This window comes from Salmo salar, unplaced genomic scaffold (assembly GCF_905237065.1).
Source record: "Salmo salar unplaced genomic scaffold, Ssal_v3.1, whole genome shotgun sequence".
Taxonomy (NCBI): domain Eukaryota; kingdom Metazoa; phylum Chordata; class Actinopteri; order Salmoniformes; family Salmonidae; genus Salmo; species Salmo salar.
The window spans coordinates 10,001-25,792 of NW_025550947.1; the positions used below are offsets into that span (position 1 = coordinate 10,001).

The following is a 15,792-nucleotide window of genomic DNA, read 5'->3' on the forward strand; positions in this document are numbered from 1 at the left end:
GAAGCATGTGGTGGCCACTGAGAAGGAGAGGTGGGTCCGCAGTCCTTGTAAGTGGGCCGTGCCGGTGCACTGTATTATCCTCAAAGAGGACAAAGAAGGTGTTTATTTTGTCTGGAAGTGAGACGTCGGTGTCTGTGACGTGGCTGGTTTTCTTTTTGTAGTCCGTGATTGCCTGTAGACCCTGCCACATACGTCTCGTATCTGAGCTATTGAATTGCGACTCAACTTTGTCCCTATACCTTGTTTAATTGCCTTGCGGAGGGAATAACTACACTGTTTATATTCAGCCATATTCCCAGTCCTCTTTCCATGGTTAAATGTGGTGGTTCGCGCTTTCAGTTTTGCGCTAATTCTGCCATCCATCCACGGTTTCTGATTAGGGTAGGTTTTAATAGTCACAGTGGGTACAACATCTCCAATGCACTTCCTTATAAACTCACTCACCGAGTCAGCATATAGACCGATGTTGTTCTCTGAGGCTGCCCGTAACATTTCCCAGTCCGCGTGATCAAAACAATCTTGGAGCGTGGATTCCGATTGGTCAGACCAGCATTGAATGGTTCTAGTCACGGGTACATCTTCTTTCAGTTTCTGCCTATAAGACGGAAGGAGCAAGATGGAGTCGTGATCGGATTTGCCGAAGGGAGGGTGAGGGAGGGCCTTGTATGCATTGCGGAAGTTAAAGTAACAGTGATCGAGTGTAAGTGCTGCAATCAATATGTTGATAGAATTTAGGTAGCCTTGTTCTCAAATTTGCTTTGTTCAAATCCCCAGCTACAATAAATGCAGCCTCAGGATATATGGTTTACATATAGTCCTATGAAGTCCTTGTGGGCCGTCGTGGTGTCTGTTTGAGGGCGTATATACACAGCTGTGACGATAACTGACGAGTATTCTCTTGGGAAATAGTATCTCAGCTGCATGTCAGTCAGCTAACGATGCTTGGATACAGATTGATAACATAATCATTGTCTCTGCAACAAGTCAGTCCATGAAGGGTTAACTAATGTATTAGCTAATAGCATATTATTGTTGAACTTAATGCCATATGAGGCTGCCAATGGATGGATCGCTAACGTAGCAACAACTGATACTAATGTACCAGTGACTCCCAATGCATACACACAAAATGTATCTAGCCGGTGGGCTAGTTGGGTACATTTTCTACAAGCTGATCAGTACTAGCCTGGGCTACTGGGCTAGATACATTACCATCCCTGCATACAAACCCTATAGGGAATATGTTGTCATTGACCCATAGACAGAAGGTAGCTGTAGGGTCCAGTATGGGAGACTGGCTGAGGTCAGTCAGTACTCTACTACTGCTCTGCTTGACAAGAAGATAGTGAAGAATCATCATGTCCTCTTGTCTCTGTCTGTCTGATGGAATAATATGTCATCTGGATCGGTGGCTGGTGTTTTCTCTACTGCTTCCTGTCTGTACTCATAGCAGGCCTGTTAGCTAGCATGACTCCAGCTGTATCTCTCACACACACACACACACACACACACACACACACACACACACACACACACACACACACACACACACACACACTGTATTTCTCTCTCTCTTTACTTCAACTTTCTCTCTCTCTCTCTCTCTCTCTCTCTCGCTCTCTCTCTCTCTCTCCCCCACCTCTCCAGACCAGACTGGTCCAGTGCCAAGCAGGTGCTGGGTGACTCCTACTTCCTCAGGAAGCTGATGGAATATGACAAGGAAAACATTAAGCCCCAGATCCTCCAGAAGGTCACTAACTCTTTTGGACATTCCTGTATTCCTGTATTGGCTTCATTATTTGTTTGTATTTATTTCACTGCATTTGCAGAACCCCCCCTCACTCTGGTCAAAAGTAGTGCACTATATAGGGAATAGGGCTCTGGTCAACAGTAGTGCACTGTATAGGGTGCCGTTTGGGACACAAACTAAATAATGATGATTTTAATTGTTGTTGGTTATTTTAGCTTCAGAAGTACGTGAACAACCCGGACTTTGTCCCTGAGAAGGTGGAAAAGGTGTCCAAGGCCTGCAAGTCTATGTGTATGTGGGTCCGGGCCATGGACCTCTACTCCAGAGTCCTCAAGGAGGTCGGACCCAAGAAAGAAAGACTGGCCGCCGCACAGGTCAGTGGCACACACACACATGCACGCCATCCCCCCACTGGTTCCGATTGGAAGAGAAAACGTCAACAGGAATTGCTGTGTCAGATCTTCTTTACTAAGTACTGTATTAGGTATTTGTTTTTATATCCCACCCTTCTGGCTGCAGATGGAGCTGAACGCTACCATGGCAACCCTGAAGGAGAAGCAGGCCCAGCTACAGGAAGTACAGAACAAAATTAAGATCCTCCAGGACCAGTTTGACAAGAGCATCGCAGAGAAGGAGGGTCTGGGTAAGAGTTATAGAGGAGGGTCTGGGTAAGAGTTAGAGAGGAGGGTCTGGGTAAGAGTTATAGAGGAGGGTCTGGGTAAGAGTTCTAGAGGAGGGTCTGGGTAAGAGTTAGAGAGGAGGGTCTGGGTAAGAGTTCTAGAGGAGGGTCTGGGTAAGAGTTAGAGAGGAGGGTCTGGGTAAGAGTTCTAGAGGAGGGTCTGGGTAAGAGTTCTAGAGGAGGGTCTGGGTAAGAGTTGGAGAGGAGGGCCTGGGTAAGAGTTCTAGAGGAGGGTCTGGGTAAGAGTTCTAGAGGAGGGTCTGGGTAAGAGTTAGAGAGGAGGGTCTGGGTAAGAGTTCTAGAGGAGGGTCTGGGTAAGAGTTAGAGAGGAGGATCTGGGTAAGAGTTAGATAGGAGGGCCTGGGTAAGAGTTAGAGTGGAGGGCCTGGGTAAGAGTTAGAGAGGAGGGCCTGGGTAAAAGAGTTATAGAGGAGGGTCTGGGTAAGAGTTATAGAGGAGGATCTGGGTAAGAGTTAGAGTGGAGGGTCTGGGTAAGAGTTATAGAGGAGGATCTGGGTAAAAGTTAGAGTGGAGGGCCTGGGTAAGAGTTATAGAGGAGGGTCTGGATAAGAGTTATAGAGGAGGGCCTGGGTAAGAGTTATAGAGGAGGATCTGGGTAAGAGTTAGAGTGGAGGGCCTGGGTAAGAGTTAGAGAGGGCCTGGGTAAGAGTTAGAGAGGAGGGTCTGGGTAAGAGTTAGAGAGGAGGATTTGGGTAAGAGTTAGGGAGGAGGATCTGGGTAAGAGTTCTAGAGGAGGGTCTGGGTAAGAGTTAGAGAGGAGGGTCTGGGTAAGAGTTAGAGAGGAGGGTCTGGGTAAGAGTTCTAGAGGAGGGTCTGGGTAAGAGTTAGAGAGGAGGGTCTGGGTAAGAGTTAGAGAGGAGGGTCTGGGTAAGAGTTATAGAGGAGGGTCTGGGTAAGAGTTATAGAGGAGGATCTGGGTAAGAGTTAGAGTGGAGGGCCTGGGTAAGAGTTATAGAGGAGGGTCTGGATAAGAGTTATAGAGGAGGGCCTGGGTAAGAGTTATAGAGGAGGATCTGGGTAAGAGTTAGGGAGGAGGATCTGGGTAAGAGTTAGAGTGGAGGGCCTGGGTAAGAGTTAGAGAGGGCCTGGGTAAGAGTTAGAGAGGAGGGTCTGGGTAAGAGTTAGAGAGGAGGGTCTGGGTAAGAGTTCTAGAGGAGGGTCTGGGTAAGAGTTAGAGAGGAGGGTCTGGGTAAGAGTTCTAGAGGAGGGTCTGGGTAAGAGTTAGAGAGGAGGGTCTGGGTAAGAGTTAGAGAGGAGGGTCTGGGTAAGAGTTCTAGAGGAGGGTCTGTGTAAGAGTCAGAGAGGAGGGTCTGGGTAAGAGTTAGAGAGGAGGGTCTGGGTAAGAGTTAGAGAGGAGGGTCTGGGTAAGAGTTAGAGAGGAGGGTCTGGGTAAGAGTTAGAGAGGAGGGTCTGGGTAAGAGTTCTAGAGGAGGGTCTGGGTAAGAGTTCTAGAGGAGGGTCTGGGTAAGAGTTAGAGAGGAGGGTCTGGGTAAGAGTTCTAGAGGAGGGTCTGGGTAAGAGTTCTAGAGGAGGGTCTGGGTAAGAGTTCTAGAGGAGGGTCTGGATAAGAGTTCTAGAGGAGGGTCTGGGTAAGAGTTCTAGAGGAGGGTCTGGGTAAGAGTTAGAGAGGAGGGTCTGGGTAAGAGTTCTAGAGGAGGGTCTGGGTAAGAGTTCTAGAGGAGGTTCTGGGTAAGAGTTAGAGAGGAGGGTCTGGGTAAGAGTTAGAGAGGAGGTTCTGGGTAAGAGTTAGAGAGGGGGCTCTGGGTAAGACTGAGTTTGACAGATTTTGGCACATGATTTCCATCATGTTGGCACTTAAAGTTCCCACAATGTTTTCAAAGACAAACCCAAGTTCCAGGAACATGTCAGGACTAATCTACTGTAATCTCTTCTGTGTGCTGTCTGCTACATGAACTCTCTCTGCCTCCCATCCTCTCCCTCCCCTTACCGTCTCCCCCCCTTTCACCCCCAGCTAAGACCATGGCTCTGACCGAGGCGAGGCTGGGCCGTGCAGGGAAGCTGACAGCAGCTCTGGGGGATGAGCAGGTTCGCTGGCAGGAGAGCATCGAACTGTTTGAACAGGAGATCCATAACGTGGTGGGAAACGTCTTCATCGCTGCAGCCTGCGTGGCATACTACGGAGCCTTCACAATGCACTACAGACAACTGGTACATCCTTTATATACAGCCCGCTAATTCTCACTATAACCTACCACAGTATGTTGCATTATAACCATTCTAAACTACATAGCCTTCCCCTTGCGCTGGAGACACCTGGTATGTATGGCCTCTAAAGAGATGTTACTTTATACACATTTCTTACTATCTGTTATATACTTGTACTCTACTTTTGCGTCCTGCGTCTAAAAATTGCCGGATGTTCTCCGTACACTAGTGGAACCAAACCCAGTGAAGTCTGCCTGTTCCAGACAGTGTCTGTATGCCCACCTTTCTCCCTCGGGCCAGACGGAGAGCCAGACCTTGTGTCAGACTCCCTGCCCATACTGGCACTCTGGCCTAATGGCCCTCACTCACCTCAACCCACTGTCTCTGTGCTGTCTGTCAATACTACCACTGTCTATGTGCTGTCTGTCAATGCTTCCACTGTCTCTGTGCTGTCTGTCAATACTACCACTGTCTCTGTGCTGTCTGTCAATACTACCACTGTCTATGTGCTGTCTGTCAATGCTTCCACTGTCTCTGTGCTGTCTGTCAATACTACCACTGTCTCTGTGCTGTCTGTCAATACTACCACTGTCTCTGTGCTGTCTGTCAATACTACCACTGTCTATGTGCTGTTTGTCAATGCTTCCACTGTCTCTGTGCTGTCTGTCAATACTACCACTGTCTCTGTGCTGTCTGTCAATACTACCACTGTCTATGTACTGTCTGTCAATAATTCCACTGTCTCTGTGCTGTCTGTCAATACTACCACTGTCTATGTGCTGTCTGTCAATACTACCACTGTCTCTGTGCTGTCTGTCAATACTACCACTGTCTCTGTGCTGTCTGTCAATACTACCACTGTCTCTGTGCTGTCTGTCAATACTACCACTGTCTCTGTGCTGTCTGTCAATACTACCACTGTCTATGTGCTGTCTGTCAATGCTTCCACTGTCTCTGTGCTGTCTGTCAATACTACCACTGTCTCTGTGCTGTCTGTCAATACTACCACTGTCTATGTGCTGTTTGTCAATAATTCCACTGTCTCTGTGCTGTCTGTCAATACTACCACTGTCTATGTGCTGTTTGTCAATAATTCCACTGTCTCTGTGCTGTCTGTCAATACTACCACTGTCTATGTGCTGTTTGTCAATAATTCCACTGTCTCTGTGCTGTCTGTCAATACTACCACTGTCTCTGTACTGTCTGTCAATACTACCACTGTCTCTGTGCTGTCTGTCAATACTACCACTGTCTATGTGCTGTCTGTCAATAATTCCACTGTCTCTGTGCTGTCTGTCAATACTACCACTGTCTATGTGCTGTTTGTCAATGCTTCCACTGTCTCTGTGCTGTCTGTCAATACTACCACTGTCTATGTGCTGTCTGTCAAGGCTTCCACTGTCTCTGTGCTGTCTGTCAATACTACCACTGTCTCTGTGCTGTCTGTCAATACTACCACTGTCTATGTGCTGTCTGTCAATGCTTCCACTGTCTCTGTGCTGTCTGTCAATACTACCACTGTCTCTGTACTGTCTGTCAATGCTTCCACTGTCTCTGTGCTGTCTGTCAATACTACCACTGTCTATGTGCTGTCTGTCAATGCTTCCACTGTCTCTGTGCTGTCTGTCAATGCTTCCACTGTCTCTGTGCTGTCTGTCAATACTACCACTGTCTCTGTACTGTCTGTCAATACTACCACTGTCTGTCAATACTACCACTGTCTCTGTACTGTCTGTCAATACTACCACTGTCTCTGTACTGTCTGTCAATACTACCACTGTCTCTGTACTGTCTGTCAATGCTTCCACTGTCTCTGTACTGTCTGTCAATACTACCACTGTCTGTCAATACTACCACTGTCTCTGTACTGTCTGTCAATACTACCACTGTCTGTCAATACTACCACTGTCTCTGTACTGTCTGTCAATACTACCACTGTCTGTCAATACTACCACTGTCTCTGTACTGTCTGTCAATACTACCACTGTCTGTCAATACTACCAGTGTCTCTGTACTGTCTGTCAATACTACCACTGTCTGTCAATACTACCACTGTCTCTGTGCTGTCTGTCAATACTACCACTGTCTATGTGTTGTCTGTCAATACTACCACTGTCTCTGTGCTGTCTGTCAATACTACCACTGTCTCTGTACTGTCTGTCAATATTACCACTGTCTCTGTACTGTATGTCAATACTACCACTGTCTCTGTACTGTCTGTCAATACTACCACTGTCTCTGTACAGTCTGTCAATACTACCGCTGTCTATGTGCTGTCTGTCAATACTACCACTGTCTCTGTACTGTCTGTCAATACTACCACTGTCTCTGTACTGTCTGTCAATACCACCACTGTCTCTGTACTGTCTGTCAATACTACCACTGTCTCTGTACTGTCTGTCAATATTACCACTGTCTCTGTACTGTCTGTCAATATTACCACTGTCTCTGTACTGTCTGTCAATACTACCACTGTCTCTGTACTGTCTGTCAATACTACCACTGTCTGTCAATACTACCACTGTCTATGTGCTGTCTGTCAATACTACCACTGTATCTGTTCTGTCTGTCAATATACTACCACTGTGTCTGGTCTGTACTGTCTGTCAATATACTACCACTGTGTCTGTACTGTCTGTCAATACTACCACCGTCTCTGTTATGGCAGATGGTTATGCAGTCAGATAACTTGGGAATGTTCATTCATCCTGAATATACACTTCTCTGATTGTTGATAAGCGTGTGTGTGTGTGGCTGTGTGTGTGTGTAGCTGATAGACCAGTGGATTGTGCGATGCCAGGAGTTGGGCATCCCCATCAGTGCCAGCTTCAGCCTCATCAACATCCTGGGCGACCCCTATGAGATCCGCCTGTGGAACGCCGAGGGGTTGCCCCGCGATACCGTTTCCACTGAGAATGGAATCCTGGTTACCCGTGGACGCCGCTGGCCACTCATGATCGACCCTCAGGATCAGGTGACCCAACCGACAGCAAATCAGTGCTTTTTGTCTTAAATCATTCAACCAATCAATCAATTAGAAGTATTTGTATTACCACACTTTTCATCTCTTCTGGATTCAATCGTATGTACAGTTGAAGTCGGAATTTAACATACACTTAGGTTGGAGTCATTAAAACTTGTTTTTCAACCACTCCACAAATTTCTTGTTAACAGACTATTTTTGGCAAGTCGGTTAGGACATCTACTTTGTGGATGACACAAGTAATTTTTACAACAATTGTTTACAGACAGATTATTTCACTTATAATTCACTGTATCACAATTCCAGTGGGTCAGAAGTTTACATGCACTAAGTTGACTGTGCCTTTAAACAGCTTGGAAAATTCCAGAAAATGATGTCATGGCTTTAGAAGCTTCTGATAGGCTAATTGACATCATTAGAGTCAATTGGAGGTGTACCTGTGGATGTATTTCAAGGCCTACCTTCAAACTCAGTGCCTCTTTGCTTGACATCATGGAAAAATCAAAAGAAATCAGTCAAGACTTCAGAAAAAAAATTGTAGATCTCACAAGTCTGGTTCGTCCTTGGGAGCAATTTCCAAACGTCTGAAGGTACCACGTTCATCTGTACAAACAATAGTACGCAAGTATAAACACCATGGGACCACGCAGCCGTCATACTGCTCAGGAAGGAGATGCGTTCTGTCTCCTAGAGATGAACGTACTTTGGTACGAAAAGTGCAAATCAATCCCAGGACAACAGCAAAGGACCTTGTGAAGATGCTGGAGGAAACAGGTACAACAGTATCCATATCCACAGTAAAACGAGTCCTATATCGACATAACCTCAAAGGCTGCTCAGCAAGGAAGAAGCCACTGCTCCAAAACCGCCATAAAAAAAGCCAGACTGCGGTTTGCAACTGCACATGGGGACAAAGATCATACTTTTTGGAGGAATGTCCTCTGGTCTGATGAAACAAAAATAGAACTATTTGGCCATAATGACCATTGTTTTGTTTGGAGGAAAAAGGGGGAGCCTTGCAAGCCGAAGAACACCATCCCAACCGTGAAGCACGGGGGTGGTAGCATCATGTTGTGGGGGTGCTTTACTGCAGGAGGGACTGGTGCACTTTACAAAATAGATGGCATCATGAGGAAAGAAAATGATGTGTATATATTGAAGCAACATCTCAAGATATCAGTCAGGAAGTTAAAGCTTGGTCGCAAATGGGTCTTCCAAATGGACAATGACCCCAAGCATATTTCCAATGTTGTGGCAAAATGGCTATATAGGACTCGTTTTACTGTGGATATAGATACTTTTGTACCGGTTTCCTCCAGCATCAAGGTCCTTTGCTGTTGTTCTGGGATTGATTTGCACTTTTCGCACCGAAGTACGTTCATCTCTAGGAGACAGAATGAATCTCCTTCCTGAGCGGTATGATGGCTGCGTGGTCCCGTGGTGTTTATACTTGCGTACTATTGTTTGTACAGATGAACGTGGTACCTTCAGGCATTTGGAAATTGCTCCCAAGGATGAACCAGACTTGTGGAGGTCTACAATTTTTATTTTTTATTTTCCCATGATGTCAAGCAAAGAGGCACTGAGTTTGAAGGTAGGCCTTGAAATTCATACACAGGTACACCTCCAATTGACTCAAATGATGTCAATTAGCCTATCAGAAGCTTCTAAAGCCATGACATCATTTTCTGGAATTTTCCAAGCTGTTTAAAGGCACACAAAGTTGACTGTATGTAAATTTTTGACCCACTGGAATTGTGATACAGTGAATTATAAGTGAAATAATCTGTCTGTAAACAAATGTTGGAAAAGTTACTTGTGTCATGCACAAAATAGATGTCCTAACCGACTTGCCAAAACTATAGTTTGTTAACAAGAAATTTGTGGAGTGGTTGAAAAACGAGTTTTAATGACTCCAACCTAAGTGTATGTAAACTTCCCACTTCAACTGTATATTTGATTGAGATTCTATAACACATTGTTTAATCACAGGTACCTTTTTATATGCGATGGTGTTGCAAATATTTATTCATCTTATACTTTGTAATAGGCTACTTGTCAAGTTGTATTTCTAGTTGTAATTTTCTATATTCTTGTATTGGCTTTGATGACCAAAGTTATTTTTCTGTGGCTACATCTGCTAAAATAACAGTTGTGTTGTGGCTCAAACCCTGACTCCCATTCCCAGACCCCAGCCTGGAACAAGGCAACAACAGGAGACAACAGCCCTGAGACACTAAGACTATTCCCACTCTCTCTGTGTTGTAATCACACACACACACGTGCGTGCGCACACACACACACACACACACACACTCACTCCATGCGCTTGGCCACTCTGTAGTTTGACTCTTAGCTCCAGTCCCCTGACACCTCTTATGTTGCTCCCTGTCATCTTTTGTTTCTTTCTCCTTCTCTCTTTCTTTGGGCCGCTGCCCCAGGGAGCGGTCTGTTGACTGGTTTCTGTCTGCCGTGCACAGGCCGTGATGGAGATGGGGAGAGGCAGGGAGTTAAGCAGGCAGGGAGGCTTGCTGACAGCCTAGCATGGGGACACTTCATTGTTCGGCTGGCGCAGACCATCTCAAACGCACACAAATAGACTCACACACACATGGCTTGTCTGTCGACTGACTCAAATGTAGTGCATTTCTGTTTGTCAGTTTTCATTCATGTCGATGAGAATGATTCTGACCTGCCGGGTTCATGAATCACCAGGGGTGTCAAACTCATTCCATGAAGGGCCTGGTGTCTGCAGGTTTTAGTTTTTTCCTTTCATTTAGACCTAAACGACCAGGTGTGTGGAGTTCCTTACTAATTAGTGACCTTAATTCATCAATCAAGTACAAGAGAGGAGCGAAAACCTGCCGACACTCGGTCCTTCGAGTGTTCCAGTCTGGGGTCTGGGAATGGGAGTCAGGGTTTGTTCCAGGCTGGGGTCTGGGAATGGGAGTCAGGGTTTGTTCCAGGCTGGGGTCTGGGAATGGGAGTCAGGGTTTGTTCCAGGCTGGGGTCTGGGAATGGGAGTCAGGGTTTGTTCCAGTCTGGGAATGGGAGTCAGGGTTTGTTCCAGGCTGGGGGGCTGGGAATGGGAGTCAGGGTTTGTTCCAGGCTGGGGTCTGGGAATGGGAGTCAGGGTTTGTTCCAGTCTGGGAATGGGAGTCAGGGTTTGTTCCAGGCTGGGGGCTGGGAATGGGAGTCAGGGTTTGTTCCAGGCTGGGGGCTGGGAATGGGAGTCAGGGTTTGTTCCAGGCTGGGGTCTGGGAATGGGAGTCAGGGTTTGAGCCACAACACAACTGTTATTTTAGCAGATGTAGCCACAGAAAAATAACTTTGGTCATCAAAGCCAATATAGTGACTTTCTGGTATGAGAGGAATTTTCATGACCCCTCAGTGGTGGTCACATGAATACTTTAAAGTGACAATATGGAAGTTCTGTCCCTTGTGGCATTGAGATGGTTTAGCTACACAATCACAACCAACCTGAAACAAAACAAATAATCCCTCATTTAAAATGCTTTATACAACTGTGTCTGGTCCGTCTCCAGGCCAACCGTTGGATCCGTTCCAAGGAGACCAAGAACGGTCTGAAGGTGATCAAGCTGACCGACGCTGGTTTCCTGCGAACCCTGGAGAACGCCATCCGCATGGGCATGCCCGTACTGCTGGAGGAGGTCAGTACTATGGCAGCCATTGTGGGTCAAGATTCACCATGGAGATTAGTCTCGGGGGGACAGTTCTAACCTCCATTTTGGGTCTAGAGTTAGCAAAGAGACCTGAGTGAGTTGACTTGGAATAGGAAGAATGGTAAAACTGACCAGCGTGACGTCCGTTTTGTGTCCTGGTTGTGTGTGAGTAGCTGAAGGAGACTGTGGACCCGGCTCTGGAGCCCATCCTGCTGAAGCAGACGTTTGTGGCGGGCGGCCGCACCCTCATCCGCCTCGGAGACTCCGACATTGACTACAACAAGAAATTCAGGTTCTACATGACCACCAAGATGGCCAACCCCCACTACCTGCCTGAGGTGGGTCAAACAACCTGAAATTAGCACCAGCCTTCAGCCAAACACTGGTAAAGAGCCTGACTGGCTAGTGATTTATTCTACCCAGCCGTTTTGGAATGCAGTCCATTTCAGTCTGTATTAATATGGCCTGGGTCGTGTTTGCTTTGCATCAATACCAGATGGATCATGTTTGCTTTGCATCAATACCAGATGGATCATGTTTGCTTTGCATCAATACCAGATGGATCATGTTTGCTTTGCATCAATACCAGATGGCTTTTAATGGAATTTCAATGTCCATGTAGTTTATCCACAGTCTAAATGAACAGCTCTACAATCAAAGGTCCCGTCATTTCACCCCAGAGCACTTTACTCAGAATAATTGGTATTTCCTTTTAGTTTGTCAAAACCAATGCCGACCAATTGAAAGGAATACATACATGTTTAGACTAAATGTAGGTTAGTAAAGCGTCTGGTTTCTCACCTGTTTCTCACCCACACAAAAAACATAAAATAACCACATTAGACGCTCACACAAACACACCCTGCCCTCTCTCTCTCTCCATGCCAAACGTTGGCACTAGGAACACTGTAAGGAGTTGGCTCACACAGGGCGCTGTCAGCCTGGCACAGGCCATGATGATGGGTGGTTGCTGTGAAGAGCCTTGCCCACCTGCCAGACAGCCATGCCCCTTAGTTCACCCAGCCTACGGGTGCAGCGCCTGCTGTCATTTGAAGGCCCTATCAGCCTGCTCCAGCCCTCTTCAGCCCCACAACACAGGGCCGGTGCTAGTCTCAGCCCTATTCCCCGGGCCCAGCAAAGCACAATCAGTCAGTCTGTCAACTCCCTTTAAACACACAGCTGGACACAGCTGTCAAAGATAGATAGTCTAATACACAGCTTACAGTCTGGACACAGCTGTCACAGATAGATAGTCTAACACACAGCTTACAGTCTGGACACAGCTGTCACAGATAGATAGTCTAACACACAGCTTACAGTCTGGACACAGCTGTCACAGATAGATAGTCTAACACACAGCTTACAGTCTGGACACAGCTGTCACAGATAGATAGTCTAACACACAGCTTACAGTCTGGACACAGCTGTCAAAGATAGATAGTCTAACACACAGCTTACAGTCTGGACACAGCTGTCACAGATAGATAGTCTAACACACAGCTTACAGTCTGGACACAGCTGTCACAGATAGATAGTCTAACACACAGCTTACAGTCTGGACACAGCTGTCACAGATAGATAGTCTAACACACAGCTTACAGTCTGGACACAGCTGTCACAGATAGATAGTCTAACACACAGCTTACAGTCTGGACACAGCTGTCACAGATAGATAGTCTAACACACAGCTTACAGTCTGGACACAGCTGTCACAGATAGATAGTCTAACACACAGCTTACAGTCTGGACACAGCTGTCAAAGATAGATAGTCTAACACACAGCTTACAGTCTGGACACAGCTGTCACAGATAGATAGTCTAACACACAGCTTACAGTCTGGACACAGCTGTCACAGATAGATAGTCTAACACACAGCTTACAGTCTGGACACAGCTGTCACAGATAGATAGTCTAACACACAGCTTACAGTCTGGACACAGCTGTCACAGATAGATAGTCTAACACACAGCTTACAGTCTGGACACAGCTGTCACAGATAGATAGTCTAACACACAGCTTACAGTCTGGACACAGCTGTCACAGATAGATAGTCTAACACACAGCTTACAGTCTGGACACAGCTGTCACAGATAGATACTCTAACATACAGAGACATCTGCCAGGATTCATTAATAATTGGAGTGGGCGTTTGCTGAAGCTCATACTGGTTAGTGTGTTATGATTAGTAGTTGGTCAGATTTGATTGGTTGTTGATGTGTGGAGTTCACCCACCTGTTTTCTAGGTGTGTATCAAAGTGACCATCATCAACTTCACTGTGACCAAGTCTGGTCTGGAGGACCAGCTTCTCAGGTAGACAACACAACTCTTGTCCCCTCTGACTCTCGCTCTCCTCATTAAAGGGGTTCAGACTGTGTGTGTGGTATGACCGAGTGGTTGACTTGCGTTCCTTCTCTCTCTCCCCTCACAGTGACGTGGTTCGTCTGGAGCGTCCTGACCTGGAGGAACAGAGGAACCAGCTGATTGTGAGGATCAACGCCGACCGCAACCAGCTGAAGGCCATCGAGGACCGCATCCTCAAACTGCTCTTCAACTCCAAGGGAAACATCCTGGACAATGAGGAGCTGGTGCAGACCCTGCAGGAGTCAAAGGTCAGGGGTCATTGTGGGGTCATGGGGGTGGACAGTAGGATTGTCGAACTCTCAGGTGTGGTCGACTTTCTAACCATCTTTCTGTAGGCCTAGTTTGTGTTCTTCCTGTCCCTCAAATGTCTTTGTGTTGGTTTCCCTTTCTTTCTGCCTTCCTCTCTCTCTCTCTCTCTCTCTCTCTCTCTCGCTCTCTCTCGCTCTCTCTCTCTCTCTCGCTCTCTCTCTCTCTCTCTCTCTCTCTCTCTCTCTCTCTCGCTCTCTCGCTCTCTCTCTCTCTCTCTCGCTTCTCTCTCTCGCCTCTCTCTCTCTCTCTCGCTCTCTCTCTCTCGCTCTCTCTCTCTCTCTCTCTCTCTCTGCTCTCTCTCGCTCTCTCTCGCTCTCTCGCTCCTCTCTCCAGGTGACGTCAGAGGCCATTAAGCATCGTTTGGAGGAGGCGGAGGCGACAGAGCTGATGATCAACGCGGCCAGGGAGCGTTACCGGCCCGTGGCCACACGAGGCTCCGTCATGTACTTTGTCATCGCCAGCCTCTCTGAGATAGACCCCATGTACCAGTTCTCCCTCAAGTACTTCAAACAGGTGACCTTCTTGTCACTGTGGTCGAGAATGATTGGTTCTCTGACCTTCATAAATCAGCAATGTTGTTTTTCCCTTTGTGTCATAGTGTATCAGCAACATTCACAGTGGGGCTTTTTCCCTCTGGAGTTGACTTTCTCATCTTCACATCTCCCCAATCACCCCCTCCCTCTCTCTCTCTCTCTCCCCTGATCATCTCTTCCCCATCTCCTCCCCACCTTCCTCCCTCCCTCTCCTCCCTCTCCCTCTCTCTCCCCTGATCATCTCCTCCCCACCTTCCTCCCTCCCTCTCTCTCTCTCCCCTGATCACTCCATCTCCTCCCCACCTTCCTCCCTCCCTCTCCTCCCTCTCTCTCTCTCTCTCTCCCTGATCACCTCTTCCCCATCTCCTCCCCACCTTCCTCCCTCCCTCTCCTCCCTCTCCCTCTCTCTCCCCTGATCATCTCCTCCCCACCTTCCTCCCTCTCCCTCTCTCTCCCCTGATCATCTCCTCCCCACCTTCCTCCCTCCCTCTCCCTCCCCCTCTCTCTCTCTCTCCCCTGATCACCTCTTCCCCATCTCCTCCCCACCTTCCTCCCTCCCTCTCCTCCCTCTCTCTCTCTCTCTCCCCTGATCACCTCTTCCCCATCTCCTCCCCACCTTCCTCCCTCTCCCGATGCTCTCCCTGATCCCCTCCCCTGTAGCTCTTTAACTCCACCATAGAGATATCAGAGAAGAGCAGTGTTCTGGAGGAGCGCCTGCAGATCCTCCTGGACCAGACCCTGCTCACCAGCTACACCAACGTATCCCGCGGCCTGTTTGAGCAGCACAAGACCATCTACAGGTAAAGGGGGTTTGACCTTTTCTTTAAGCTGCATTCTGGGTATCAAATGGGCTATACAAATATATTCATGATGATGATGATTCATTTTTTTAATTACAGCTTCATGCTTTGTGTGGACATCATGCGCCAGCATGGCGAGGTCTCTGACGCAGAGTGGCAGCACTTCCTGCGAGGAGCGCCCCCCCTTGACAAGGTAGTCAGGTTGATTGACGGGCCCATCAGCCAATCAAATGGGACTATCGTCCACTGTCAGCCAATTAAATGGAACTAGTGTCCACTCTAAGCCAGTCAAAAATGATAGATATGTGAGCTCTTAGCAAATCACAGGAAGAATTTCAAGCCCTTTACCAATCATAGAGTTTATATTTCAGCCCCTTATTTAATCATATTACTGTTCACACCCAAACCAGAAAGAGGGCTCAGGTTTGTTGTAATATGCAGCACAACATAAATGTTGATAAACTGTAAATTGTCACTGGTCTATGGCAGGGCTGTCTGGGATCTC

General features: G+C 47.3%; 1 protein-coding gene across 2 annotated transcripts in view; it reads left to right on the plus strand.

Moving 5' to 3' along the window:
- Nucleotides 1-15,792, plus strand: part of LOC106610484 (dynein axonemal heavy chain 6) — a gene marked incomplete at its 5' end in the record, with an annotated part of 62,493 nt that overhangs the window by 6,746 nt on the left and 39,955 nt on the right. For both annotated transcript variants that reach the window (XR_006768501.1, XM_045714180.1), the window contains 12 exon segments: nucleotides 1,648-1,750; nucleotides 1,966-2,124; nucleotides 2,270-2,393; nucleotides 4,423-4,619; nucleotides 7,387-7,590; nucleotides 11,145-11,270; nucleotides 11,456-11,620; nucleotides 13,527-13,594; nucleotides 13,713-13,893; nucleotides 14,288-14,467; nucleotides 15,148-15,287; nucleotides 15,387-15,480. Coding sequence is in view for 1 of the 2 variants with exons in the window: in XM_045714180.1 (XP_045570136.1) it covers nucleotides 1,648-1,750; nucleotides 1,966-2,124; nucleotides 2,270-2,393; nucleotides 4,423-4,619; nucleotides 7,387-7,590; nucleotides 11,145-11,270; nucleotides 11,456-11,620; nucleotides 13,527-13,594; nucleotides 13,713-13,893; nucleotides 14,288-14,467; nucleotides 15,148-15,287; nucleotides 15,387-15,480 (1,741 nt within the window).